Source organism: Pelecanus crispus, chromosome 4 (assembly GCF_030463565.1).
Source record: "Pelecanus crispus isolate bPelCri1 chromosome 4, bPelCri1.pri, whole genome shotgun sequence".
Lineage (NCBI taxonomy): Eukaryota > Metazoa > Chordata > Aves > Pelecaniformes > Pelecanidae > Pelecanus > Pelecanus crispus.
The window spans coordinates 85,456,261-85,482,529 of record NC_134646.1 but is presented as its reverse complement, the minus strand read 5'-3'; the positions used below and the strand labels follow the sequence as shown (position 1 = coordinate 85,482,529).

Genomic DNA, 26,269 nt, shown 5'->3' with positions numbered 1-26,269 from the left:
TTTTTAAATAAATGGCTGGGTTTTGTAGCGGTGTTATGCACTTCCAAAGTAAACATAGTTTGGAAGTACTTGGTTCATAATATATTTATAACTACCTGATTGGAATAGCAGTTCTATATATTTATTTTAAATTGTTTTTAACAATGATTTTTTTTTTAATTTCCTATCTCAATGTAGAAAACTTACTTGTAATGTTTTGTACTGCAAAAACCCCTTAAATAAATAACATCAGATCAGTTTGTAGTAACTATTGCAGCAATCATGAAATGTTTCTTCGCAGTCTGTATGGACAACATCTAAAGAAACCGGGCCATAATCACCTCTTACTCTACCCAACACAGAACTTAAGAACTTACAAGGTAACTGTAATGGCTGTTTAAACTGGACGTTACTAGCACTGAAAGAGTGGAGGAGTCGTGACTTCACTGACCTTTTGCTTGCCTTGCTGTCTTTCTGTATGAACCAGGAGAGTCTAATCGGGGAAAATTTGTATGATGTTGGAAGTTTTTAAGCCTTGCCTGGGAGAGTCCCCTTCACTTCATTAGATGCTTGCGTTCTGACAGGATACTTGCTTGTACACTTAACTGGCATCACAGTGGCAAAAGATGAAATACAAAGATTGTGGTTCTTGGTGATAGAAGCCTGAAGTCTCAGTTTCATTTGCTTATAACAGTGGAGTTCATATGATGTATAAACAGGAAGAGACATCTGAGGAAAAGTGAGTGGGTGTGAACAGTGGTTTCCTATTTTTTTTTACTTAAGATGTTCATAGTAATTCAGTTCAAGGAACAGCTGTAACTGTACGCCCAATTCTGTGGAGGGTGAGGCACAACTCAGAGATTTTGGCCTATTGTGTTCACTAAGAATTTCAGAGAACTTCTTGTTTCACCCCTTGGCCAAGCCATCCGGCGATGGCTACAGTCCAGCTCTGCCAGTTGCCCCTGGAGTTCACATTGGGATGTAATGAATCAGATCCTCAAATGATGAGAAATAATGTGATTCCCTTGAAGGTCAGCAGAAGTACACTAAATTACACTAGGCAAAGATTTGGCATAGTATTTTTCAAACTGCCCTGTGCTGGTGGTACCATATGCTATTAAAGTAGCTGTTATACCCTACCCCAGAGTCAGAAGGCAATCAAGTGTGAGAATATATCTGGGTGTAAGATTTATAATTTATCTGGAGGTATTCTTATCAGAATAACATGCAAAAAACCCAACCACCATGAAACCATGATCTAATATGTCGGAAGGCCACATCTGATCTGGTCTCAGAAATCCGAAGCTAAAAGTGCAGGTTAAAAACAACACAGTATCACACGGCTGTGATAAATCAGCTGAGAGAATGGCTTATCTCTTTAGAGCTTTTCACTTTTCAAAATCTGTTTTTACCTATTTGCTCCTTCCACTAACTCGTCCTTGGGATCAGTTTGGATGCAAGTTGCCGCTTTGCCTTTCCAAGCGCTCTTCTGGGGCTCGAAAGCAGCTTTGTACGTCGCTGAAGCAGAAGGTGCTAAAACTTACTGGTACTGAGATTTCTCATGCGATTCTCCAGTATACATATGAATAGACTTTTTTCCTTGCAGCAAGGAATTTGGTTGTGTTGGAGTCATGACAAGCTCTTGCCTCACTGAGTGCTCATTTAAAGCCAGTTAGCTGCTTAAATATGCTTTTAAGTGTTCAGCTGATGAAAAAAACAGAGCTTAAGGGCCGTGCTGATGCCTCACGGGATGCTTGGAAGTCTTCTTACAGTCAGATAACACAGCTGATGGTTGTTTTTATTTAAACGTCCATAGTGTGCCAGTGTGTTGCTCCCGAACAAAAGCATAGGCGCCAAGAATCAAGCACATTGCAAATCGAAGAAAGGTAGAGGCAGTCCCTTTCAACCCATCCTCATCTAAGTAGAAGTACATGTTGTAAAACCTTTCAAAGCAACAGAAGAGCTGCTGCAAATCTTTTTATGTTTTACCTCGCTTAAAAATGTTCACTAACAACCAAAGTAATCTAACAGTTGCTGTCATTCTGAGAGTTGCTAGAGTTGCAGCTTGAGAGATTCAGCGACAAGTAGCTGTAATTCCTCGTTTGGTAATAATATTGTAGTGTTTTTCCTTTGCTAAGGGAGAAGTGTTTGCTTCTGTTAAGAAATTTTCTGTTCAGGCATGCTTTAGTGTATCAGAATGTGTGATCTGAAGACTCTGCGTGGATGTTTTATGCTGCTCTTGAGTCGCACAAAGAGTTTACACTCTGCTTTCCGAAATATCGTAAAGCAAACATTCTCTTTGCTTTGCACACGGGGGGTGTGTGAAAGAAAGTTTTGTAGAGGAACAGCATGAGATTGTTTGACTTTTCTCCGCAGAGGAGTGAGCACCTGCAATTCCAGATGAAGTCAGGAGGAGCTGATATTTCTCAGAACTTCTGAAACTTAGGTCCTGCGTGGCCAGGTTTAAAGGAGGCAGGTCTCCTCCTCAGCCCTGTACTCTAGCAGCGTTACCATCCATCCTTCTCTTGATTTCTTCATGAGGAATGCTAGTGAAGCTGACTCACTGCCATTCCTTGTTGTCATCAGGTCAGATAAAGCTCGTGCTGGGTGCAAAGCATCCAGTGTTTATAGTTCTATGGAAGGAGGCTGTTGACATTTGGAGTCATTGGTTCCAGCGCGCAAAACTTCTTTCTGAAGACTGAGGAAATTATGCTTGTCTTGTGTTGATTCCAGAGTGGAGTCATCTCTTCTTAATCCACTGCTACACAAAGACTTTTAGGGTAAGTTCTGCAAATCTTTGGAATTCTAAAGAAGGCAGAACAATTTTTTTTTTTTTAACCCTATAGGAGCAGGCTTTTTTTATTTGTTAATCAGAAATGTTCTTTGATTTGCCATGCCCACCCCGCACAATGATTATTGTGTAGAGGCCAAATCACAGAATCGTAGAATCGTTTAGGTTGGAAAAGACCTTTAAGATCATCCAGTCCAACCATTAACCTAACATTACCAAGTCCACCACTAAACCAATTAAGGGTAGAGTAGCAATTTCATGTTTCCTGGCTTGGTGGCTGGATTATTTTTAATGAAAGTAAAAACTAGGAATCATTAAGATTGGAAATGCATGACTGAGTCTCACAAAAGGCCAGCTGTCACAGCTGCTATTTCAGAAACTGGGAAAGGGCAGCATGGTTGTCTGTTGTCTCTAGAAACTGAAAGTAGCTTTGATCATTGTTTATTTGCACCTTGTTCATCATCAAATAAATACAATGGCAGACCTTTGGCTGTGGCTTGCCTGTAGATGTACTGTCTACAAACTGAACTTGAAGTGGGAAGCATGATGGATGGATGTGCGGGTGAGGTGGACCAGACAAGGAAACGGCAGAGAAAAGGGGTGTAAAAAAGCCACCTTATGCTTTGAAAGGTTCCTTATTTTAAAGAGGAGGCTTGTTTGCCCTTCAGAAACACCTTACATTTCCTCTTTCATGATCGTCTCCACTAGTTCTACCTTTTGTATTCCATCCTGATGGACCTTTTATAATAACATGGTAAGTCCTTTGGTTCTTGGTGGTATTTTTGGAGTCCTTTGCATGGAGAACCAGCCTGAAGCTAGACATCTGCTGCATCAGGCAGTGATGGGGGAATGTGTGAGGACCTGGAGCAGATGTTGTCTGGGACGTGTTCTCTCATTGCTGGTAACTGGAAAGATCACCATGGAAACCAATTGCAAGGATGCTGTAAAAGAAAAGTTGAAGTGCACGACTTCCTTGGAAAAGGAAGTTCCCCACAAAATAGAGTCGTGTTACTGTACATCTGTCTAGAGATGGCCTGGTCCAGAGTGGTTGGCTCTTGGGGGATTGCTTCCCTGAAGGACTTCTGCTGCCTGCCTTTGTCGGTGGTAAATTTGTCAGTGGTTGTGCCTGTTGGAGAACGCAACCGAATGACTTTGAAGAGGAGGAGACTGAAGAAGGAGATTTTGCCCTGTGCAAAAGCAGGTAAGCTAATCACTTCCACTTATCCATGAGAGCATCCTGGTTTATAATTAACTTTTCCTGAAACAATACCCTAATGAAGAAATTACTTCCTGGCTGGCTCTTCATTAGCCCAGATCAAACTTTAATCCAGTAAAGAAGATCTTAATATATTGCTTCCTTTATGCTCCATTTATTAGTTGGCCAGCTGGGCAGCTGTACTTCTGTAAAGCTTAAAAGTGTAACATGAAGTCATTGGACATACTCGTCATCGGCATGGGGAAGGAATTTAGCTGAACTGCTGTAAATGGAAAAGTCATGATTCTTTCACACAAGCAAGGTTTGAAAGTCAAACTTTTATTAATATTTTTCTCCCTACGTCAGCAGATAAACTGAATTCTCCAGGCCAAATTAGACCCTGCGGGAGGGTGGATGACCTCCGCATGACAAATGAAAGCCATGTTGATTAATACACTTCTGGAAGGCACTCAAATTCCACGGTGATGAGGACAGTTGTGAGAGGTCTTGATAGGGGAGAAAGAGTTTGGTTTGGCTGGTTGTTTCTTTAATACAATCTAATTTTATTCACGTACCCATGTGCTGCAGCCCTGTTGCTTTCTAGCTTTATCAGAAGCTACTTCAAACTTGTCTTCATGATGCAAAAGAAAGGAGAGACTCCAGCTCCGTTTCCCAAAGTTGTGCTGGCTCCCGTACCCGAGTTCGATTCGGTACGTCCCACGAATCGCCCTGCCGTAGGGGGCTCGCTGCTGGCCTCTGCCAAGTCTCGTTGAGTCATCTGCTGAGTAGCCAGCCCTGGCCTTCCCCTGGAGCAGAGCAAGTCTCTTGGACTCTGAGACTCGCCTGTCGGACCTGGAGGATGGAGCATGCCAGCTCCGCTCCATGGCCTCCTGAACGTGCATGAGGAGTTGAGTTCCTGTGGCATTGTGTGCAGATCAAATAGTCATTTTAATGGGACATGTGATATTGGGTCTAAGGAGACATTTTTGGTTTTTGGTCTATCAAGGCACAGGTTTTTATGAATGGCGTAGAGCTGTTTTACTACGTTAGAACTGTCCTTGTCCTTTGCAGAAGGACCCCTCACAGGCTAAGACCATTTGTGCTGATGAAGCAGTGGTGGAAGACCCAAAGTGTGGGTGCCTGGGATCCTCCTGAGCACACCTCCTGTGCTGGTGTGACTCGATGCGCTGCTGGCCTCCTTCATGACTAGGAAGGACGAGTGCCTGGGAGGACAGGAGCACCCTGAAAATAGATACCACGGGGCTCTCCCTGTCTTTAATTCCATGGTTGTGAGTGATCCCCCGCCCCTGCTTCACACGTGCTGCTCTTGGCTTACGCTGGGACGCAGAAATCCCCGATCTCAGGCTCAGCTGCCAGGCTGCGTGACCCAGCTGCAGAACATGGTCGGGTGCCACAGCTTCTGTAGGCTTTTGTCAGCAGAGATATCAAGTGATCGAGGCTGTAGACAGGGGGAAGAACGCCTGTTCCTTTGCACAAAAAGGCCTTTTATAAGCTGCTCCGGATAACCCTCAACCGTTGTGGTCCCCAGCCCCATGTAGGGCCACGTACTTCTCCACGGCCAAGCTCAGGTTCCCTGTGCTGGTGGGAAGCAGAGATTTCTGCCTTCGCCTAGCCCCAAGACTGCACTACTCTCGGTAGTTTGCACCCATTGAGAAAGTGGAGGAATGAGGAAAAACATCACATAGCGCAGTAATGATGAAGCAATGCTGGGATTGATGGCCTGCTGGAGGAAGACTGGAGCCTGTCGGCTGCCCAGGGTTTCCTCTGGCTTACGCTTCCTCCTCCATCCCAGCCCCTGGCTCACCCCTCCGTGGCAGTCCTGGCCACCAGCTGCCCTTTCTTGGAAAGACGTTCACAGCGCTCTGCAGCTCCGCACAGCCTCGTCCCTCCGGACCTTGCTGATGATGGTTTCCCGACGGTTGAAAGCCCTGTCCTGCATTTGAATCTCTCCTACTTGTGTGCCAGGCTGCTGATTTACGGCTGCTCGGCTGAACTTCCACCAAGCTGCCTGGATCCAAGAAGGGACGACACTACCCTCTGTTTCTCACCGCGCTTCCACAGGTTTATTCTTTGGAGTGACTTTATTTTTTGCAACGTTTGTCTTCTCGTGGAAGTGGTGGGACCTGCGCGGCCCCTCCATGGTGAGCTTTAGCAGGAAGCTTCAGGGAGTCCTTCCTGGTGCTCTGCAGAGCTTGACCCACAAAGGCCAGAAGATGCTTGGGAGAGCTTGTGGTGAGAGTGAGGTGTTGCTAAATGGCATTAACCCACCTGAAAAATGCTTTATCTGAGGCTAATGGGGCCTTGAAGGTGCTGCCGGGCTGGGGAAGACTCGCTAACACTGCCCAGATGTTTGCATCTGCTGGTTGCATCCGAGGGCCCCGTGAACAGGACCTCAACAGTGTCCGAGTGCCAGGAGGGCTCTGCCTGTGCCGCTGCCGGGGCTGCGCCATTTCCATTCCCCCTTTCTGCTGGGAAACCCCAGGAAAGTCCCCTGTCCCTTCCTCTCCCCAAATGTCATCTCGGGCAGGTGCGCCCAGAGGTCCCTTGAGCGCTTTAGGTGAGGGCGTCTTGGCGCTGTCCCCATTTTTAGGGTAAAAATCATTTGCCGAGCTTTAATTACTAGCGTTAATCAATATTAGGGCTTCGATAACTATTGATGAATCCTTGCCCTGAACTGAGGAGAAGAGGTGGGCTACTCCAGGAATGGACCTGATCAGAGCAGGGAAGGCACGGCGTTGTGTGGAAAGAAGAAAGGAAAGAAAGGAAAAGGAAAAAAGGAAAGGGAAAAAAAAAAAAAAGGGAAAAAAAGAAAAAAAAAGGAAAAAAGAAAGGAAAGCCAGCAGCACCCCAACCCCACGCTGCCTTGTGCTGCCCGCCGGTTTGATGGGACGGGATGCTGACAGCTATCTGCTGTTTGGAAAAAATGTGAATATTATTAATAATAATAATTATGGGGACAATCTTTTTAGCAAGGCCTGTTGTGACAGGACAAGGAACAATGGATTTAAACTAAACAAGAATAGATTTAGACTGGCTATAAGGAAGAAATGTTTTACAGTGAGGGTGGTGAGGCACTGGCAGAGGTTGCCCAGAGAGGCGGTGGAGGCCCCATCCCTGGGAACATCCCAGGCCAGGTTGGCCGGGGCTCTGAGCACCCTGCTCTGGTTAAAGCTGTCCCTGGCACTGCAGGGGCCGGGCTGGGTGGGCTCTAAGGGTCCCTTCCCACCCAAAGCATTCTCTGATTCTACGATTAATAATAACTGGGGAGAAATACGAATATTCATGCTAACTGGGGAGCGTGTTGAGGGTCGCGGAAGCCTCTCCGCTCTCTCGCTAGCGCTGGTGGGATGGATGGGGGCATTTAATTACCTTTCCCCCCCCCTTTGTTTTGCACAGGCAGCCTCTGGGTCCCCCCTCGCCTCCCCCCCGGAGGGGGGGGTGCAGCGGCGGCCGCCGGCCCCGTGCCCCGGCGGGGGGAGCCTGGGAGCTGCCTTCTCCTCTCCGGTCTGGTTTTCATTAAGCGGCCGGGCTGGGCCAAGAAACACAGCAATAAATAAAAGCGAACAATGCGGCTCCCCCCCCGCCCCCCGCCCCAAACCTCCCGCCGCCCAGCCCAGCACCCAGCCGGGCGCCGGGGAAAGGGGGCTCCGGCCGCGGGCGAGCGGGGCCGGGCCGGGGCGAGCGGATGGGGCTGGCGGGGGGAAGCCGGGCGGAGGGGAGGGCACCCGAGAGCATAAGAGGGGAAGGCAGGGCCGGCGGCGGCGAGCAGAGGCGGTGACAGCCCCGGGGAAAGCCGGCATGGCCGGGCGGGCCCCCCGCAAACCCCGCGGGGGCTTGCTTGCTTTTTGGGGGAGCCGCATCTTCCTCCTGGGCTTGCTGCTGCTGCTCCCCGGGCCGGGGGATGCTTCTGGATCGCCAGGTAAGGGGAAGGGCAGGCGCACCCCAAGATCGGGGGGCGGGTACCCCGCGATTTGCAACGGCGGGGGGGGAATGGGTGTGGATTTAGGGGGGGTGGTCGCGTCCCTAGGCTGGGAAAGGGGGGAGGCTGCGGGCAAGCACTCCCTTCCTTTGGCCCCATCGTCCTGCTGGGGACGTGCACCCCAAAATTCCTCCTCTCGGCTGCTCCCCCAAAGCCCGTCCCAGTCCGGGCGGCCGGACTCTGCGCCATGCCTCTATATGGTCTGGTTGGGATGGGAGGGCTGGGGCCAGCCCCCCCCACCCCGGGAGAGGGGATGCATTCGGCTCCTCGCCCCCCAGCACCCCCCGAACGGCAGAGACACCCCTCATCTCCCCACCCCACCCTCCCTTGGGTCCCCGTAACCCTCCCAGCTCCGGGCACCGGCGCTTTGTAAGGGAGCTGGCAGCGCCTTGTGCTGCTGATGCATGTTTTGGGGTGAAACTTGGCTTTTTCTGTTGGTGAGGAAATAGGTTATTTTCTCTAGAGCTTCCTATCGCTTTTCAAATAAGGGTGACGGGCGGGGGGGGGGGGGTGCCAGGTTGCGTTCAGCCTCCTGTAATCTCTTCTCCATCCCTAATTCTTTCCGCAACCCCACCAAGAAGCCCGGGCCGCTTTTTAGCCTCTCCATGCTTTTTATTATTATTACTTTCGAGCTTTGCTGGGTTCTCTGCTGCTGCTGCGGAAAATAAGTTTTCCAGCAACTCCAAGAGAGACCCGTGCGAGCCGCGCAGCTGGGAGAGGAACGGGGAGGCCGGTGGGAGCCAGAAACCTCTGTTTGGATTAAGGGGAGAGGAAGAGCAGACGGGAAAGCTGCCGGCTTCGGCTGGAGCCTGGCTGCTGCGGGGCTCACCTTCGGGCTCGGGCATCCCCCAAGCGTGGGGCTGCCCGGCCGCAATGGTGCAAACATCCCAAACGCCAAAGCAAAGCTGTTCCCGACGCGGGGTTCTCAGAAAGGGGCTGGGAATGAGTGTGTTTTCCAGGAAAAAAAAAAAAAAAGAGAAGGGGAGGGGGAGACCCCCTCTGTGCTACATTTGGGTTTATTTGACTTAGATTTTTAAGGCCCTATCTCATGCTCTGAGCCTCTCTGATTCCCGGCAAAAGCTATAGTCAAAACAGCGAGAAGCTTAATATAATAACCAAGCGGTTTTTACGACGTGGCCCGAAGCCCAGCCCAGGAATCCCTGCAGAACGGCTGCCCCTCGTGTCCCATCCCCTCCCCAGACAGCGTGGGAGAAAGACGGGCTTTGCCGCAAGCCGGGAGAGGCAGCGTCTCCCTGCCCTTCTCCCTCTGCGGCAGCCAGCGAAGGAAAAAAAAAAAAAAAAAGAATTGTTTTGGGTTTTTCTTTCCCCTTTCTCTGTAACGGGAAGGTGGCAAACCCCGCTGAAGCCGCTCGCCCTGCGTGGCTGAATGCAAGTCGCAGCGCGGCTGTGCCTCAGTTTCCCCAACCGGAAAACCGAGGCTTATATATGGCTGGGGGGCTGGAGGGCCTCGCTAACGCTTTCGGAGGAGGTGAGGAGAAGGAAACTGGGATCATGCCACCACCTTATCTGCAGTTATTCCTGGAATCTGATTACATGCTATATATAATGAAAACTGATTAAATGCCACTGTGCGATAGCGCCGGGCACGTCCTGGGGCCTGGTGGGAGAGACGTGGCGGGGCTGGGTAGCTCAATCACATGAAACAATCTGCACTTTCCAACCCAATAGCTCCATTTTTTTTTTTTCCCCTTTTCTTTTCAATAACTTCGTCTTTCCTCAAGCCAAATCCCCCCAGATCGTTGCACAGGGAACCAAAACAAGCATATAAAATTATAAAGCCATAAGCCCTGTTATTCCACTCCCTTAGTAAATAGCTTTGCCCTTTGCTGGGGAAGGTTATTAGATCCAAGCTTTCACTGACAACATTTGGCTTGGCAAGGTGGTCCAGCCCTTGACATTTTTGCTAGACCTCATCCCCTCTCCGCAACATCTTCAGATTTTGGTTTGGGTTTTTTTTTTTTCTGTTGTTGCCCTGGCTTAAATCATCGGTAGCTGCTCGCTCTGTTGCAATCAAATACAGCCACATTGTTTAGGGAGGGAAAAAAAAAAAAAAATCTTAGAAAGTCTGCCTGTCTCTGATCGAGCCAAGGAATTGCTCTGCCCGGGGGAGTTGGGATGGCTCAGAGAAACCCATAACGTGCTGCAGCTATTTTAGCTCCTCTGCTCCCTGCTTGAGCCCAGCTCTGGCTGAAAAGATGATGGCTCGATTTCTGGGTGATCAAACCACGCTTCCCCATCCCGTAAATGATGACGATCGATGGTTTAAAAGCATCAGGCCAAAAAAAAAAAAAAAAAAAAAAAGAAAAGGCCAAGAAAAAGCTGTTTGTGTGATTTGGGAGAGATGGAGCAGGCAGGAGGATGCGCTGCTGTCATGCTGCCTGCACAGCCCCTGCCCTCGCCCTGGGCTGGGGTGCTCGGTGGGTGCTTGGTGGGGTTCGCCCGGGCTGGTTGGTGATGGTGGGGATGCGAGCGGAGCCAGGGTGGTGCCACCCATCTGCTGGCTGCTTCTCCAGGCTGGGTTTCAGGGGATTTGAGCTGTTGGTTTGGGACCTGGGTGGGCAGCAGTGCTCCTGGGAGGCTTCCAGGAGCCAGGCTGGGCCAGGGATGAGGGTGCTGGCCTGGGGAGGGGACGATGCTTTCAGCTTCATGCTGGTGTCCATCCCCCAGAAACACCTAAAGGTGGCCCTGGCTGTTGGCCGGAGTCCTCAGCTCTGTCTCTTGCCCCCATTTCTCTCCTGATGTGGCTGCGGAGGAGCTCCCGCTCTCGGGGGCTTGCAAGGTCCGTTCATGCGTTCACCGGGTCTTCTCTTTCCCAGGGCCGCCGTCCCATGGAGAGCGGGTCACCCCACACTGGCTCCTCCGGGGCCGCACCAGACGAGCCGTCAGCCTGGATGAAAAGGTAAGGGCAGGGATGGTTCCTCTCCCCAGCACCGCACGGCCGGGTCCTGCACCCAGAGAGGTCTTCGTGGTGGGACTTGGATGGAGATGTCGAGTTTGCAGGTCCCATGAGCGGCATGTGGAGTTTATAGGACCCATCACCCTCTTCAGGTGATGAACGGGGAAAGCAGAGGATGCAACAGCGCGTCAATTAAATGTGGTCTTAACTATTGGGTAGTAGGAAGGATGGCCAGGAGCTATAGGGCGAGGAGAAAGGAGCTGGGCAGTTTGGAGAGAGGAGATGGAGGTAATTCATCAGATTGATGGTTTGGTCAGGATAGACAGATGAGCAGCGTTAGCTAAAGGAAGAGTGCTGCGGGATTTAAGAGCAACGTCCTTGGGAAAACTGTGGAGAAGCCAGGCATGGGCTGTGGGGAGGAGAGGACCTCTCTTCCCAGGGCTGCTCTGCTGGCTGTCGCACCCTCCCCGCCACCCCCACTGTCTCCAAATCCACTTCAGGAGATGCTGGTGGTGACCCTCGCCTGGGTTTGGCGCCTTGCCGGGCTCTGGGGTCAACCGGCCCCGCAGCTGCCCATCGGCCGCGGCAGCTGGTCCTTGTACCCAGCAGCTGGGAGGGTCTCAGGGGGCTGTAGACCACATCCTTCGGGGCAGATCAAATCGCTTCCCAGCAAACCAAGCACGGATACGGGTGGTTGTGGGAAATCGTTGCATTTTGGGGCCGAGCAGATTTGCTGCTGAGACGACTCGGTGCTGGGAAGTGCCCCTTCTCTGGCGGCATCTCCCTGGAGCAGGGGCTGAGGATGCGGCTTTGAAGCCATCTGAGATGCCTCCAAGTGAGACCTCCTTGCTCCAGGCAGGAGATACCAACGGAGGCGGTCAGCCCCGCTTCCCGGCAGCAAAAGCGGAGAGGGGCTTTGTGCTGCCCTGCCTCTTCCGAGGGGCTGGACGATGCCTTTTCCCGGGGGAATCGGGAGCCTCACTCCCATTGGCGCCGGCTGCTGGGAATTGTGCTTCTCCGGTAGCTGAAATAGCCCGTGGCGTTGGGGATGCTGTGATCAGCCTGCAGAAATGTCCCCTCCCTTCCCAGCAGCCCCGGATCGGGCTATATTTACGTTGGAGGGCACTCAAGATGGGAGGTTTATTTCGGGCAGCGGGAGGTTTATTTATACTCTCGCTAACACCCCGCTGCCCAAAATTGTGCTGGGTGGGTGCAAATCGCAGGTGCGTGGGGTGTTTCGGGAGTCGCCGGGGGGGGGGGACGGACCCCAGGGCTGGGGGGGCTGGGATGGCCACCGGCCGGGGCCGGGCTGGCTGGGCAGGTCCTGGCGTGTTTCCTGGCATCTGCTCTGCCTCTGCTCTGGCTCCAGGCTGCCCGAAACAAGGAGGCTGCTGTTCCTTGGAGGGCGGGGAAGGAGGGGAGAGGGAGGGTGGTCGCAGCAGGGAGCGGGGAGGCTTCGTGGGGGAAGGACGGTGGCAACCAGACAAAGGATGGGGTGGGGGCAAGCGGGCTCCCTGCTTGGCGACCGAGCCCCACGGCGGCCCTTTTTGCCCTGGTGCTGCCGACGTGCGTATTTTTAGGATCAATTTAGTCCGCCTCATCCCCACCCCGTCTCCTCCTGCCCTTCAGCAAAAATCCTAGAAATAAATACGGCTGCGCGATCGCCGCCGGCCCGCTCTGTTTGGACATGGCTGGCTTTTGGGGCGGGAGTCTGCGAGGAGACAACATCCGAGTGGGTGAGATGATGGCTTCAAGCGTGGTGACCGCCCCGAGGCCCCTTCATCCCTGCTCCCCTGCGCGGCGGGTGGGATGCTGCGGTGCCACGGTCCCGGGGAACATCACCGCATCTCCTTTCCCTCTTCCCGGAGGAGCAAGGTCGAGCCAGCGGGAAGAGGAGGAGGAGGATGGCGGTGGTGGCCCTGCGGTTCCGTCGTGTGCGGGCTGGCACGGCGCTGGGCGGGCTGGACTCTGCTTCCCCTACACCCTCCTCTCTCCTATTGTTCGGGGCTGAAGTCCCCGCGGGCTCCACGGCTCCCGGCACACATGGAAGCGATTTCGGAGAGGCCGGGGAGGAGGTCGTGGGGACCCTGATTGCAAACAGCTCCCTCGTCGCCGCCAGCTTGGGGTGGGATCCTGCCCCGCTGCTGCCGGCATCGTCCTCCTCCCGCTCCTTCCCCCCGGCTTGGGGCACGGAGCAAAGGCTGCCAGAGCTGACCGCGGGCTTTTCCAGCCTTTCGGAGCTGGAAATGGAGGTTGTGCCCAGCATCCTGGCCCAGGCGTCCCACCAGCATCCAGCCCCGAGGCGCGGGAGTCCCCTGCCCCCACCCTGGGGACTCACCCAGCGTGTCCTGCTGCCTGTGCTGTCCCCTGCCTTATTTCGTTCCCTTTGTAATTGCTTTTTCCCAGGCATGGTTTATCGCTGCAATGATTTTAAACCCAAAGAAGGTAGGGTTAGATTGGACGTAAGGAAGAAATGTTTTATGGTGGGGGTTGTGCGACACTGGACCAGGTTGCCCAGAGAAGCCGTGGATGCCCCATCCCTGGAAGTGTTCAAGGCCAGGTTGGACGGGGCTCTGAGCGACCTGATTGAGTGGAAGACGTCCCTGTCCATGGCAGGGGGTTGGACTAGGTGACCTTTGAAGGTCCCTTCCAACCCAAACCATTCTGCGATGCTATAAATCACGAGGACTGAGGAGCACCCAGGCAGAGGAGCCCCTCAACCTCTCTCCGGGTCTCTCCTGGCACCCCGTCCCTGTACGGGAACGCACCTTGGCACCAACGGAGCTTCCCTCCACCTGCCGCTACCCCTCACACCACGGGATCGTCTGCTGGATCCCTGGAGCAGCCGGTGTCTGCCTGTCCTGGGGGTGGGACGTGGCTGTCCCCTTCATCCTCGCTGACGAACGCCTGGAGCTTCCCTCCGGTCGCGGTCGGGGTGCGACACCCCGGCCCTCCCCCGGCCCTGCAGCGCGGGCCACTTCCCAGGGAGCATCGCATCCATGTGGGGTCACAGCCCTGCTCCGGGAGGAGGAAGGGAGGAGAGGACCGCCCGTGGTTTAGGGCGAGCTGCAGGTGCCAAGGACATGCACTCCTGCAATCTGTTTCCTGCAAGGAAGCCCTTTTCCCTTGGCAACGTGAGGCAGGACCGAACAAACCCTGATGTGGTCCCTGAGCCAAGTTTGCTTTGAAACAACCCAAATCCTGCCTCTGCCTCTGGGGTCTGGATTACCCTGGTCCCTCCCAACTCCCCAGGATGCTTCTTCAGTGAGCGGCTGGAGCGAGTGGCTTGTCCTTGAGGTCTCGGATCCCGATCCTGGTGTGCTTTTAGGACGAGGCGATGCAGTCCCCAGGCTGTGCTCTTCAAACTCGAACTCTGCCGCTGGGATCCAGCTGCCTGGGGAAGACCTGGCTCAGCCGTGATGCGCCGGCTGCAAAACCCATCCCCAAATCCTCTACGGAGCGTCTCCTGGTAACTCCCATCCCCGTCTTCCTCGTTACATCCAGGCTTGCGTTGCGCTTACTTAAGAAATCAGGGCTTGTGGGACCTGCCCGAGCAGATGGCCGGGTTGTGATTTGAACGTGGTTTTTGGATTTTGGCTTAACTAGTGATTTCCCAAGGAGCTCAGCGCTCTCTGAGCCTGCTCCTGGGCAAGCCCCTCTCCTGCAGAGTGCGGGGGCTTTCCAGCAAGGGTGGAGAAGGGAGCTGGGGCGAGGAGGATGGCCAGGAGCCGTGGGGAAACAAGGATCGTCTTTCCCCTCGAAGAGCAACGCAACCCCCTTGGCCTCAGCTCTTCTGCGAACATCGCTGCGGCTTTTCTGATCAGCAGATTGAAAAATAGACTCGAACTCGGCCCAGTGGGTCTTCTGGGCTGCTCGCGGGCTGGGTCCTGGCCAGGGCAGATTCATCGCAGCTGCTCTTTGCCTCTCCCAGCCCAGCCTGGGACTGGCTTCACTGGGATGTTCTGGAGAGGGGCCACCACCTCCACGTCCAGCCGGGGCCGAGGGAAGGTGGTTCCTGCAGGCTGTGGTGGGGACCGGTGCGTCCTTTTCGTGGCTGCTGGAGAAAGGAGGTGGTGGTGTTTGGATGAGGGAAGAAGGTGCTGGAGCCTGGGATGATGATGGAGCCTGGGTAGGTGCTGGAACCTGGGAAGGTGCTGGAGCCCACGATGATGCTGGAGCCTGGGACGATGCTGGAGCTCAGGAAGACGCTGGAGCCCGGGATGATGGTGGAGCCTGGGAAGGTGCTGGAACCTGGGAAGGTGCTGGAGCCTGTGATGATGCTGGAGCCTGGGACGATGCTGGAGCTCAGGAAGATGCTGGAGCCCAGGATGATGCTGGAACCTGGGAAGGTGCTGGAGCCCACGATGATGCTGGAGCCTGGGACGATGCTGGAGCTCAGGAAGATGCTGGAGCCCGGGAAGGTGTTGGAGCCTGGGATGATGCTGGAACCTGGGAAGGTGCTGGAACGTGGGATGATGCTGGAGCCCAGGAAGGTGCTGGAGCGTGGGATGATGCTGGAGCTCAGGAAGGTGCTGGAGCCTGGGATGGTGCTGGAGCGTGGGACGATGCTGGAGCATGGGATGATACTGGAGCCCAGGAAGGTGTTGGAGCCCGGGATGATGCTGGAACCTGGGAAGGTGCTGGAACGTGGGATGATGCTGGAGCTCAGGAAGGTGCTGGAGCCTGGGATGGTGCTGGAGCGTGGGACGATGCTGGAGCTCAGGAAGGTGCTGGAGCCTGGGATGGTGCTGGAGCGTGGGACGATGCTGGAGCATGGGATGGTGCTGGAGCCTGGGATGATACTGGAGCCCAGGATGATTCTGGAGCCCAGGAAGATGCTGTTGCCCAGGAAGACGCTGATCCCTGCTCATTCCTGGTGCATAACATCTTGGCTGGCAGCTCTTGGGGACCCGACTCCCTGCCAGTTAGGTGCAAGGCAAAATTATCGGTGTTTAATTAATGCAATAACCTTTCCTGGCCTTCAAGTTGGGTTATTTGACTCCTGCCTGGCATGAGTGCTCCTCGCACCCTCCTTCTCCCTTGCCTTACTCATTTCTATTTATTTCTCCAGTGGCCAAGCTGGTTTCAGCCCATCCCAGCTGAAACCGGGATCAGTCCCCTCCTCCCCGCTACCTCTCCACGTGCTCTCAGGGGAAACTGAGGCACGGGGAAGGGGAGAGCTCGCGATGTACCACCCCGTAGGGGTCAGACACAGATCCCATTAGCAGCAGTTTGTTTTCCAGCCTTTGGCAGCCTGGGAGATGGGACGGTGCGTGCACGGGAAGCTGCAAACACCGGGATAACCCTGCACGCACACACGTGTCCCTTTAAGACAGCAGCTGGGAAAGAGCATTTTGCCAGTAAAGGCCCTTAAGTCAACGCAGGGAGTAATTGCTGGGGAATTCAAAACCGGGAAGGAGCCTGCAGGGACTTGGGAGGGAGGAGGAGGAGCTGGGCTGTGGGGAGAGGGTGTTAGGGAGATCGGAGATGGGGAGAAACAGGCTTAAAAAAAGGGAGGGCGGCAGGGGGGCGGGGGGGAAGAAGGGAAATGGCAAGAAAAACCTACAGACCATGTTTGGCCAGGGAGTGATGTTTGTATAAGATCATGTTCTAAAAATACAGCCCGTTCCCACCATCGCCGAAGGAGGGGAGCCTTCTGCCCCGGCTTCCTCCTCCCTGCATCGCACAGGGCCCCTCGCCGGGAGCGGGGACCGTGGCCGTGCCGCGGCCGTGCCGAAGGGCCTCGCTGGGAAGCGGCAGTTCCTCGGGCTCGGCTTGCTTTGCTGTTGGTTTTTTGGTGGGTTTTTTTTTTTTTTAAAGTGCTGTGTCTGGTCTCCTTTTTTGGAGCTGGGAAGACGGTGCTGGAGGCAGAGGGGGGGCTTGGCCAGCCCCACTCCGTCACCATGTCCCCGTGCTGCCACGGGCTGGGGTGACCGGCACCTCCTCATCCTCGGGAAATGGGGCCATCAGGGCTCAGACCCATGGGCCTCCTTGGGACCAGAAGCATCCCTGTGGCCAATTTAAGCAGCTTAATGGGGCCCCTCCATCCCTGGAGCTCAATTTGGGGTGGACCTGCGGGAACACCCATTCTGGGAGCATAAATCCTGTGTCCTGGGGTGCAGCAGCGGTGGTGCCCGGCTGCCCTGCACCCCAAAATGCTTTGTCCCGTGATGCTGCCCCTTAAAAGCATAATGGTCCCCAGGAGGGTGGCCCTGGGGCTGCAGGCTGGAGGTCCCCCAGCATCCCTGGTGCCCAGGGCGCGGAGTAGGGAGCAGGGTGCATGAGGAGCAAAGCCCTGCCGGCCACCTCCGTAGGGATGAGAGGGGACAGCAGGATTTGGCCTCTGTTTTAGCCCAAGCTGGGAATCACCCAACTTTACCCCCGCCCCGCTGCATTCCTAGTGATGGGCTGCAAAACCCCGTGATGCTAAGAGCAGCCGAAGCCAGCGCCTTGTCGGGACAGCTCCTTCCTTTCCCTTTTCCCTCCAGAGCTGGGAAAACTTTGCCAGCTTGTGGCCAGGGTGCCTGGGGCCCTGCAGCAGATCCCGAGCACGGGGCCGAGGGCTGGCACCGCGCCGGGCTCCCTGCATCCGTCACGGATGGGGAGGGACGGAGCGAGGGAGACAGAGCCAGCCACGCTGGCCGGGCCATAAACAGAGACAGGGTGATGCTTTTAGTGTCCCCAGCGCTGGAGCCGGGGAAGGCATGTGGGGACATCGGAGGAGGGCAGCACTTCTGGGCTCCAGCCCATCCCGTCACGTGCAGACGAGCCGTTCTGGTGCGGATCCCTGCGCAGGGTTCCCATTTAACGCCCTCCAAAGTGAAGGAGTGAGTAAAACCGCCCGCATCCTGGGGAAGCTGAGTCAATCATTTCCTATTGCTGCCCTGCGGTATTTTTAACAGTGCAGTTATCCGGTGCCTGGGCGGTTTCTATTTCTTTCCGTACCCTGCAGGGGTGCATGCAGGTGCTGACCCACCCAGGGACCAGCCTCTGCAGGACCCGGCTCAGGATCTCCGGTGGGATGGAGCCGCGGTGGGACAGAGCACACAGAGACTCCGTTCGGGATGCTCGGGGCAGTGCTCCCGAGCCTGTATCCCATACCGCTTCTCTCTCGCTGCCTTTTTCTGGTGGAGCTGCCAGCAGAGTTGGGGTTTGCTTTCTCCCCCCTGCTCTTGCGGGGTGGATCCCAGCGCGAATCCTCTTTTATCTGCTGCTATTCACGGGAAATCAAGCAGGAGAGTTTATTTCTCGCCTTCTGCGGGCTTGCGGCAGGGGATGGAGTAGGTGGAGCGGATCCACGGAGGAGAGGCTGGGATGCACCCTGAGCTGGGGAGCAGAGGAAGGTCCTGGGGACAGGGATGGGCAGAGGAGATGGTGTCCGATGGGAACAGCACAGGGTGCCCCATGGTCCATTGCCAGCTTGAATCAAGGGGACTGAGCTTTTTGGAGGTGAGAGGTGGTGTGGGTCGGTGGGGGATGTCCCCTGCGGAGTGGCTGGGGGTGCTCAGGGACCTCCTGGCCCCCGTGTCCCCACTCACACCCTCCCCTGCCCTGGGCCACACGTGCTCTCACTGCTCCTGCTGCATTTTTGCAGTTGGAAAAGCAGGAACTTATGGATGCCACATACTACCCTGGGTGCCGTGGATGATTTTGAGTGCCATGGACTATCCTGAGTGCCATGAACTGTCTTGGGTGCCATGGATGGTCCTGTGTGCTGTGGATGCTCTTTGATGCCATGGAAAATCCTGAGTACCGCAGCAGGAACCAAACAGGGATGGTGCTCAAAATCCATTGCACCTTCTGTCCTTTGTGTTGCTAATGGAGCAGTAGGTCCTACAATAATGGAGGCAGGCAGCAGGATGGAGAGCCACCCGGCTGGCAGTGTCCTAGGCTCTGTCTTTTCTAACCCCGTCCTCCTTTGCTTCCTCCATAGGTGCCGGCACCTGCCCGGGCAAAGGTGGCCGTGACGGCTGAGGGCAGAGAGCTCATCCTGGTGCTGGAGAGGAACCAGTAAGTGTCGGGGCTGGCTCTGGGGAAGGGGCACTGGGTGTCCCTGGCATGGTCCCACCTGCAGCGGTAGTATCCTGACCCCCTATCCCACAGGGGAAGGGACGGCCCAGTCTGGCTTCCTGCCGGCTGCGGCCGATGCGTCAGTTTGGGCTGAAATGCTCCTTTTTCCACTGCCAACGCCTGTGTTGTGCAAGAACCAGCCTTGGCTCGGTGCCACGGTGCGGGACCCAGCACGGGTGAAGGCGGTGTGGGGTGCTCAGGGGATGGAGATGTGCCAGGCGGAGGGTCAGCGGGATGGGAGGCTCTTGGGCTGCCGTCCTGCTGGTACGGCTAGTCCTGTGAGGTCTTTGGAGGTCCCTCATGGTGGGCAAATGCTGAGTGCTGGCAGCGATTTGGAAACCTTTGTTGCTTTTCTGCTGGGTTGGTCTTGGGGTTGGCAGCCTGGCACCATTCCTGGGTGACCTGGCCATGTAGCCTCGCCCGACCCTTTCTGGGCTCCTTCGTTGGTTTGACTCAGGTGCAGGTGCCAGCAGCATCTGTCTCCTGTGACACTCACCCAGCCTGGCATCCCCTCGTGCCAGGGCTGGAGCAAGGAGAGCAATCATCTCCATCTCCTGCCCTTCTCTCCTTGCCCCTCTCCCCGAGACCTTGTGGCATTTCTCCCTTTCTGGGTTCAGGTTCCTCCTGGTGCCAGGCAACCCCGTGGTGGAGCAGGGCAGAAAAGTGATCTCTGTAGGATGGGCTTCTGCTTCCACTTCTGCTTCTCACCAGCAGCTGTGGGAGGCTTGTGCCTGGCAGAGCCCTCTTCTTGCGGCTGTTTGGGTACAAAAGCAACCACCACGGTGTCCCCCAAACAGCTGTGCCAGGCAGCAGGTCCCAGCGACCTGCAGAGGGGCTGTTGGTGTGCAGGAAGGAGAGCTGGGGGGGGTTCCCATGCATGTTGTGTTTTAGCGCTGCGGGCAATGGTGGGGTTGGCAGTGGGGGTTGAAAGCTCACGTGCAAAGCTTAGCCTTGTTTCTGGCTGGTGCACCAGGCCTGAAGATGTTTATATGTCTTCTCATGACCCTAATTCTGGCTTGGTACCACTTTGCCAAGCTGAAAGGATGAGGATGGCCAGGAGGGGTGAAGAGCATTCCAGGTGGTTGCGGTGCCTCTGGCAGGACTGGAGGAGCATGGAGCATTGCAGGCTGCTGAGCTCTGGATGAGGGCACAGTGAAACAGATGAGAGGATTGGTGCCAGCAAAAGGGAGCTGAGCACCCAGGGCAGGCCATGGCACCCAGGACCATCCATGGCACCCAGGATCATCCACGACACTCAGGACCATCCACGGCACCCAGGATCATCCAAGGCACCCAGGATCATCCATGGCACCCAAAAGCATTTGTGGCACCCAGGGCTATCCATGACACTCAGGACTGTCTGTGGCACCCAAGACCATCTGTGGCACCCAGAACCATCTGTGGTACCCAGGATTTTCCATGGCATCAAAGAGCATCCATAGCACATAGGACCATCCATGGCACTCAAGACAGTTCATGGCACCCAAGACAGTTCATGGCACTCAGGATAGTCCATGGCACTCAAAATCATCCATGGCACCCAGGATAGTATGTGACACCCAAGAGCATCCATGGCACCCAGGACCACCCATGGCATCCAGGACAGTCCATGACACCCAAGACGTGGCACCCAAGATCTTCCATGGCACTCAGGACCATCTGTGGCACCCAAGGCAGTCCGTAGCACCCAAGAGCATCTATGGCAATGAGTACCATCCATAGCACCCAAGGCAGTCCATATGGCACCCAGGATAGTCCACAGCACCCAAGGCTGGCTGTGCCTAGTGGTTGTGTCTACTGGGGACACCAGTGTAGCCCTGGCCATCTACACTGGTGTCCTGTGCCAGCTAGCTCATGGGCCAGTGAGGCCATGCTAGACCTCAAATCTTCTTTCTTCTGGTACCGGGAGATGTGGTGGGCCTCCAAAACCTTTGTGGTGTTTTTCAACAAGGCCTTCCCTTGTGCTGGAGGAGAATACACATCTCCTTGCCCTGCCTTCCCCGGGGCTCCTGGTCCTTGCCCTGGAGATGACATCCCAGTGGTCTGAGCCATGCTGGAACTTGCTGTGCCCCTGGATGGGACTCGCAATGCTCCCGGTTGGGGGATCGGCTCAACCCTCCCAGTTCCCCCTACTCCCCAGACATGGCATGGAGGCTTTTGCCTCTCTGCTGTCCTCAGCTGACCCGTCCCCATTCCTGTCCCCGTCCTGCATGGCCGACTGCCCATCTGCCTCCGCGCTGGCCGGGCACTTGTCTTGCCAGGCTGCCCATGGGTCCCTTTCCAGGACCTAGGCTGAGCTCCTGTCTCCTTTCTCCGCTGTAACTGGAGTTACTGGTGCCAGGCACCCACTCACAGGCGGGCTGGGGAGGCGGGAACGTGCCCACAGCGACATTTTTGGGCCCAAACTGGTTGCAAAATAGAAACCAAGAGGCGGGAGGGCTATTCTGGGGCTGGCTGCTTGGTTTGTTTTCTTTTGCTACAGAATAAAACCCCTGGGATGGGGCCAAACCCCACGAATCGAGGGCCAAACTGTCAGCAGGGGCAAACCCAGCCCTGCTTTGTCCTTCTTCAGGTGGCTGAGACCCCTGCGTGCACGCTGTCCCTCGGGGGGGACCTGCAGTCCCCACGGTGGCTGCAAGCTCGTGGAGGGGTGCCCATCACCCTGGCATCTGGGCATGGACTCCCCCATCCCCTTCTCTTCTCTCCCACCACCCGTGGGGTCATTTCAGTCTAAATCCTGCCCCCGTCTGCTCCCCAGGACCCCCAGCCCCAAGCGTTGCCGGTTGCAAGCTCGGCTCTGGCCCTTCCCCGCGGCAGGAAGCAATTTGTCAGCGTGGGCTGGGGCTGCGTCACGGGCGGCGGGGGCCCGGCCTCGGTGGGACATGGCCGGCAGCTGCGGGGAGGCCGAGGCGTGCGGGGTGAAGGCAGGGGAGCGCAGGCTTTGCTCGAAGCAGCCAGAGCTTTCTCACGATCAGCTCTGGTTTTTCGGGGACCCCACGCCCTGTTGCTGGGGTGTTGGGTCAGGAGCGTGACCCTCGCTGTGCCGGGAGCGAGGCAAAGTGGCATGGGGCGGGAGGGGGTGGCTGTGCCAGAGACCCCAAACCTCTCACGTCCTCAGCTGGACCCTGAGTATGGGGTTGATCCCTTTTTCTCCCAGCGGGACGCTTCCCCGTGGGGATTTTGGTGGTCCCGAGGGGGGTTTGGTCCCTGTGGAGGAGCTGTCACCCTGCCTGGCTGCTCGTCCGTGGGGGTGGGGAGGTGGCCCCTGGGCCAGGGGGTGGGCGGGCAGCCGGGCTCCTGTGCAGGTCCCTTGGCCCAGACCAGCTGGACCTCAAAGCAGTAAGGGCAGCCCCTTCCTTGCTGCCACGCAAAGGGGGACGTCAGGCTGCGATTTGTGTCCCTGCTGGCCGCGGGCAACCGCTGGTCAGGGGCCAGCCCTGACGCGGCGGTGATGGCCACGCTGCCAGCTCCGCTGTCCAAAGCTTTGCAGAGGCGGGGGGCTGCGAAGCGGGGACCATGCAGACGGGGTCTGCATGGGGTCTGGACACCCAGAGCAGCACCAGGGTCCTCACCCTTCTCCCCTCTCCGCTCTCCGCAGGCTGCTGGCGCCGGGCTACACGGAGACGCACTACGCCGCAGATGGGCAGCCCGTGACGGTGGCCCCCAACCACACGGTGGGTGCTGGGGCAGGGGGCAGGCGTAGCTCATCTCTGGTTTTTTTCGGGGTGCCTTGGCACTTGGGATGAAGCCAGAGCCCCACCGGGATGAGGTGCAGCGTTTTCGCTGGCAGCATCCCCGGCGCCTGTCGCGGGAGGAATGCAGCAACACGCGCCTCCTGTATCTCTTGGCCGTGATACAGCACCTCGGGAAATAAACACAGGCAGCGCCAGGCTCGAGCAGCCCTCGCTCTCCCTGACGTCCCCCCCACCGGCCATTTGTCACCCTTCCAGCATGCTGAGCCGGGCGCGGGGCTGTCTGTGTCCCTGGCTGAACCGCTGCAGCCCGCAGCCTCCCGGCTCCATCCGTCCCGTTCCCTGGCGCAGAGGGACACCGCTCGCCCGGATGGGAAATGCAGAACGGGTGGTTTTTGGGCCAGGCACATGGGGTTTGTTGCTGCCCAGCCCTGCGTGGTGGTTTCTAACAGAGCTCTCCATCACACCCTCCATGGCACTTTGGGACATGGTTTAGTGGGCATGGGGGTGTTGGGTTGATGGTTGGACTGATGATCTTAGAGATCTTTCCAACCTTAATGGTTCTATTCTAGTTTTACTTTCATTAAAAAATAATCCAGCCACCAAGCCAGAAAACATGAAATTACTCCTCTACCCTTAATCAGTTTAGTGGTGGACTCAGTAGTGTTAGGTTAATGGTTGGACTGATGATCTTGAAGGTCTTTTCCAACCTAAATGATTCAATGATTCTATGATTGCCTCTCTCCCAGGACCACTGCTACTACCATGGGCACGTCCGGGGCTACAGCGGCTCCTGGGTCGTCCTCAGCACATGCTCGGGAATACGGTACGGAGATGTGTGGGGTGGTGGGGGGCTTGTGGGGCTGACGAAGAGGGGGATGGATCTGGCTGCTCCTTTCCTCCCTGCAGGGACCCCCTCTGGGGACCCCCCGGAGAAGCACCGATGGTCCTGCAAGCCCAGCTCTAGATGCTTCGTGGGGCTGATTTTTTAACATCGCTCCCCTTCTCCCATCCTTCACCCGACCCCAGGGCTGGGCAGGGAGGGGAGAGGCCGTTTTTCTGGCAGCATGAGCTGCCTTCAAGGAAATTTGTCTCTGGAGGAGGCAAGATCCCGCACCCCTCGGGGGTACCGCAGAACTGAGCTTTGCTCTGTTGCGACCACCAGCTGCCATCCCGCATTCGTGTGGTCTTCCTGGCATGCAGGTTTAATTTTAAGGATATATTAGCTCATAGGGCTGTATTGACAGAGACACCCATCTCTTGTCTGCGCCCACTGTGGATATGGACCAAGCTGAGGTGCAGTGAGTTTGTGGGGCCTCAGCGGGGCCTGGGGGAGCCGGAGTGAAAGCACCGCAGGAGCCATCGGGGGCTTCTCTCCATTCCCAGGGGCCTGATAGTGCTGAGCAGCAACTCCAGCTACTACCTGAAACCCCTGGGGACCCCCGAGCTGGGCCATCACGTCATCCACCGAGCAGAGCACTTGCCCATCCGAGGTGGGACCTGCAGCCACGGCGATGATTTTGGGAGCACCATTGCTGACATCGCTCAGCTCTTCCAGCCAGCGCACCACCGGGTAAATCCATCCTGGGGGTCCTTTGGTTGTGGAGGAGCAGAGGACTGAGAGCGGGGCCATCTGTGCCCCCGCTAAATGCCTGCAGCTTGCGGCGGGGTACCCGTCACCCTGGCATCTGGGCAGGGTTGCGCAGGCAGATGGGATGTGAGGGGTGCTCATGGGCAGCTCACCTGGTTTGAGTTTGGGCAGGAGACCTCAAAGGGAGGATGCGTGGGTTGGGGATCGGTGCTGTGTCATACAATCTGGGACGTGATGTGAGGTGACGTTGGGAATTGCACTAAAGCTGCCCGAATTTTCCTCGTTGCCTCATGCCTCAGTTTCCCCTCTCAGCTGTCCTTCCTGGGCAGCTCTGCAGTGTCTGGGGAACCTGTGATACCCAGAGCCATGGGCTGCCCGCTCTTTTGTGCCTCCAAGCCTTGCTGTCTGTCTTACAGGCGAAGAGAGATGCCTGGAGGACCATGAAGTACATGGAGCTCTTCATTGTTGCTGATCACACACTGGTGAGCGCTGTTGGGGGCAGAAACCTGGTCCCCTGCCCGAAAAGCCAGGACCCCTCTCTGTCTCCCTCCCTGCTCTTCCTCCGGTGACCCTTCCCCATCCCCATCTCTCTGCAGTACAGGAACCAGAACCTCAATCTGGGCCACACCAAGCAGCGCATCGTGGAGATCGCAAACTACGTGGACAAGGTAATGGCTGGCGAGACGCACCTGCCACCGCCTCCATCATTCCTGGTGCATGTGAAAGCACCTGAGCTTGCGGCCAGCCCAGTGGTGGCCCTCAGGGACTGTCCCCACATCACTGGGGCTAGCAGTTTAGGTGGCAGATGTGAGCACGTGGTGGAAAATGCTTTGCCGCCCGTTGTCTGAGCTGCAGCAGTGAAGAGGGTGCTGCTGGCTTTTCACCCTGCTGTGGTGACGGGGATCAATGCTGGCATCCTCGACACGAGCAGGGACGTGCTTAAGTGTTGTCAGCTGATGAATGGCGTCGTGCCACCCTGACTGGCTCCTGTGCCCATGCCTATGCCTGTAGAGCTCATCCTTGCAGGTGGATTGGGACAAGTGTGTCCCCATGCCACCCAGCTGGAGGTGAAGCATGGAGACCCACCAGCTGAAATACCGTGGCAATGATGGAGGATGTACAGCGAATGCCAGACACTGTCCCCTCCATCCCTGTCCCCTCCCTGCAGTTTTACAGGTCGCTGAATATCAAGGTGGCCCTGATCGGCCTGGAGGTGTGGACGGAGCGGGACCAGTGTGCTGTCACCAGCGATGCCAATGCCACGCTCTGGTCCTTCCTGCAGTGGAAGAAGGCGCTGAGGTCACGCAAGAAGCATGACAACGCCCAGCTGCTGACGTGAGTACCCCTATGGAGCCGGGGGCATTGGAGCGGGGGCTCGCAGCTCAGACCAGGGTCTCCAAACCACCCCTGGGGTGCTAACTGCCCCTCCGTTCTCCTTTCTGGGCAGAGGGAAGACGTTCAGGGGGACAACCATCGGCATGGCTCCGCTGGAGGGGATGTGCAGCGCGGATAACTCTGGAGGTGTCAGCATGGTAAGAGGGGCACGGGGGTCCCTACTGCTCCTCCCAGGCTGGGGGAACCCATCGCCACCCCATCTTGTTGGGGTTCTTCATGGGCTTGGAGGACCAGCCGTCTGGGGTTGGTCCTGGCATGCAGCCTGAGAGCAAATGATGATGCTGGTAGCCCCTTACCCCTCTCAGATGTTGGCCAAGTACTAACGAGAGTGAGAAAGGGCTGGTTTGAAGGTCTCCTGCCCCAGGTACACCCCTAGCTCGCAGCTAGCAGCAGTATTGGGATCTCCTGTGTTGCTTCTGCCCCTCATGTTGAATAGCCTCTGCTTGTTCCCTGCTTGTGCTCTCTGGTTTTGTAGGGTCATCTCCACCCCAGATAACTCTTATCCTCCTCCTGATGGGGGGGTGGTGGTCCTGGTGACCTGTGGTCCCTAGGCAGGGTGGCGGTGTGGAGAACGGAGGTTTCTGGTTTTTGGGATGCGCCTTCCAAGGCTCCAGGTTTTCAGCAGTTGACTCCAGCAAA

The 26,269-nt window shown here is 56.1% G+C and overlaps 1 protein-coding gene across 1 annotated transcript in view; it reads left to right on the top strand.

Annotated features, from left to right (window-relative positions):
* The first annotated feature begins 7,784 nt into the window (after positions 1-7,784).
* ADAM33 (ADAM metallopeptidase domain 33) overlaps positions 7,785-26,269 on the top strand; it is a 33,287-nt gene continuing 14,802 nt past the window's right edge. Inside the window, exons 1-10 of the mRNA XM_075708952.1 lie at positions 7,785-7,905; positions 10,803-10,885; positions 18,816-18,892; positions 22,551-22,626; positions 23,394-23,470; positions 24,031-24,217; positions 24,652-24,717; positions 24,832-24,903; positions 25,404-25,570; positions 25,683-25,767. Coding sequence (XP_075565067.1) covers positions 7,785-7,905; positions 10,803-10,885; positions 18,816-18,892; positions 22,551-22,626; positions 23,394-23,470; positions 24,031-24,217; positions 24,652-24,717; positions 24,832-24,903; positions 25,404-25,570; positions 25,683-25,767 — 1,011 coding nt within the window. The remainder of the gene's footprint in view (positions 7,906-10,802; positions 10,886-18,815; positions 18,893-22,550; positions 22,627-23,393; positions 23,471-24,030; positions 24,218-24,651; positions 24,718-24,831; positions 24,904-25,403; positions 25,571-25,682; positions 25,768-26,269) is intronic.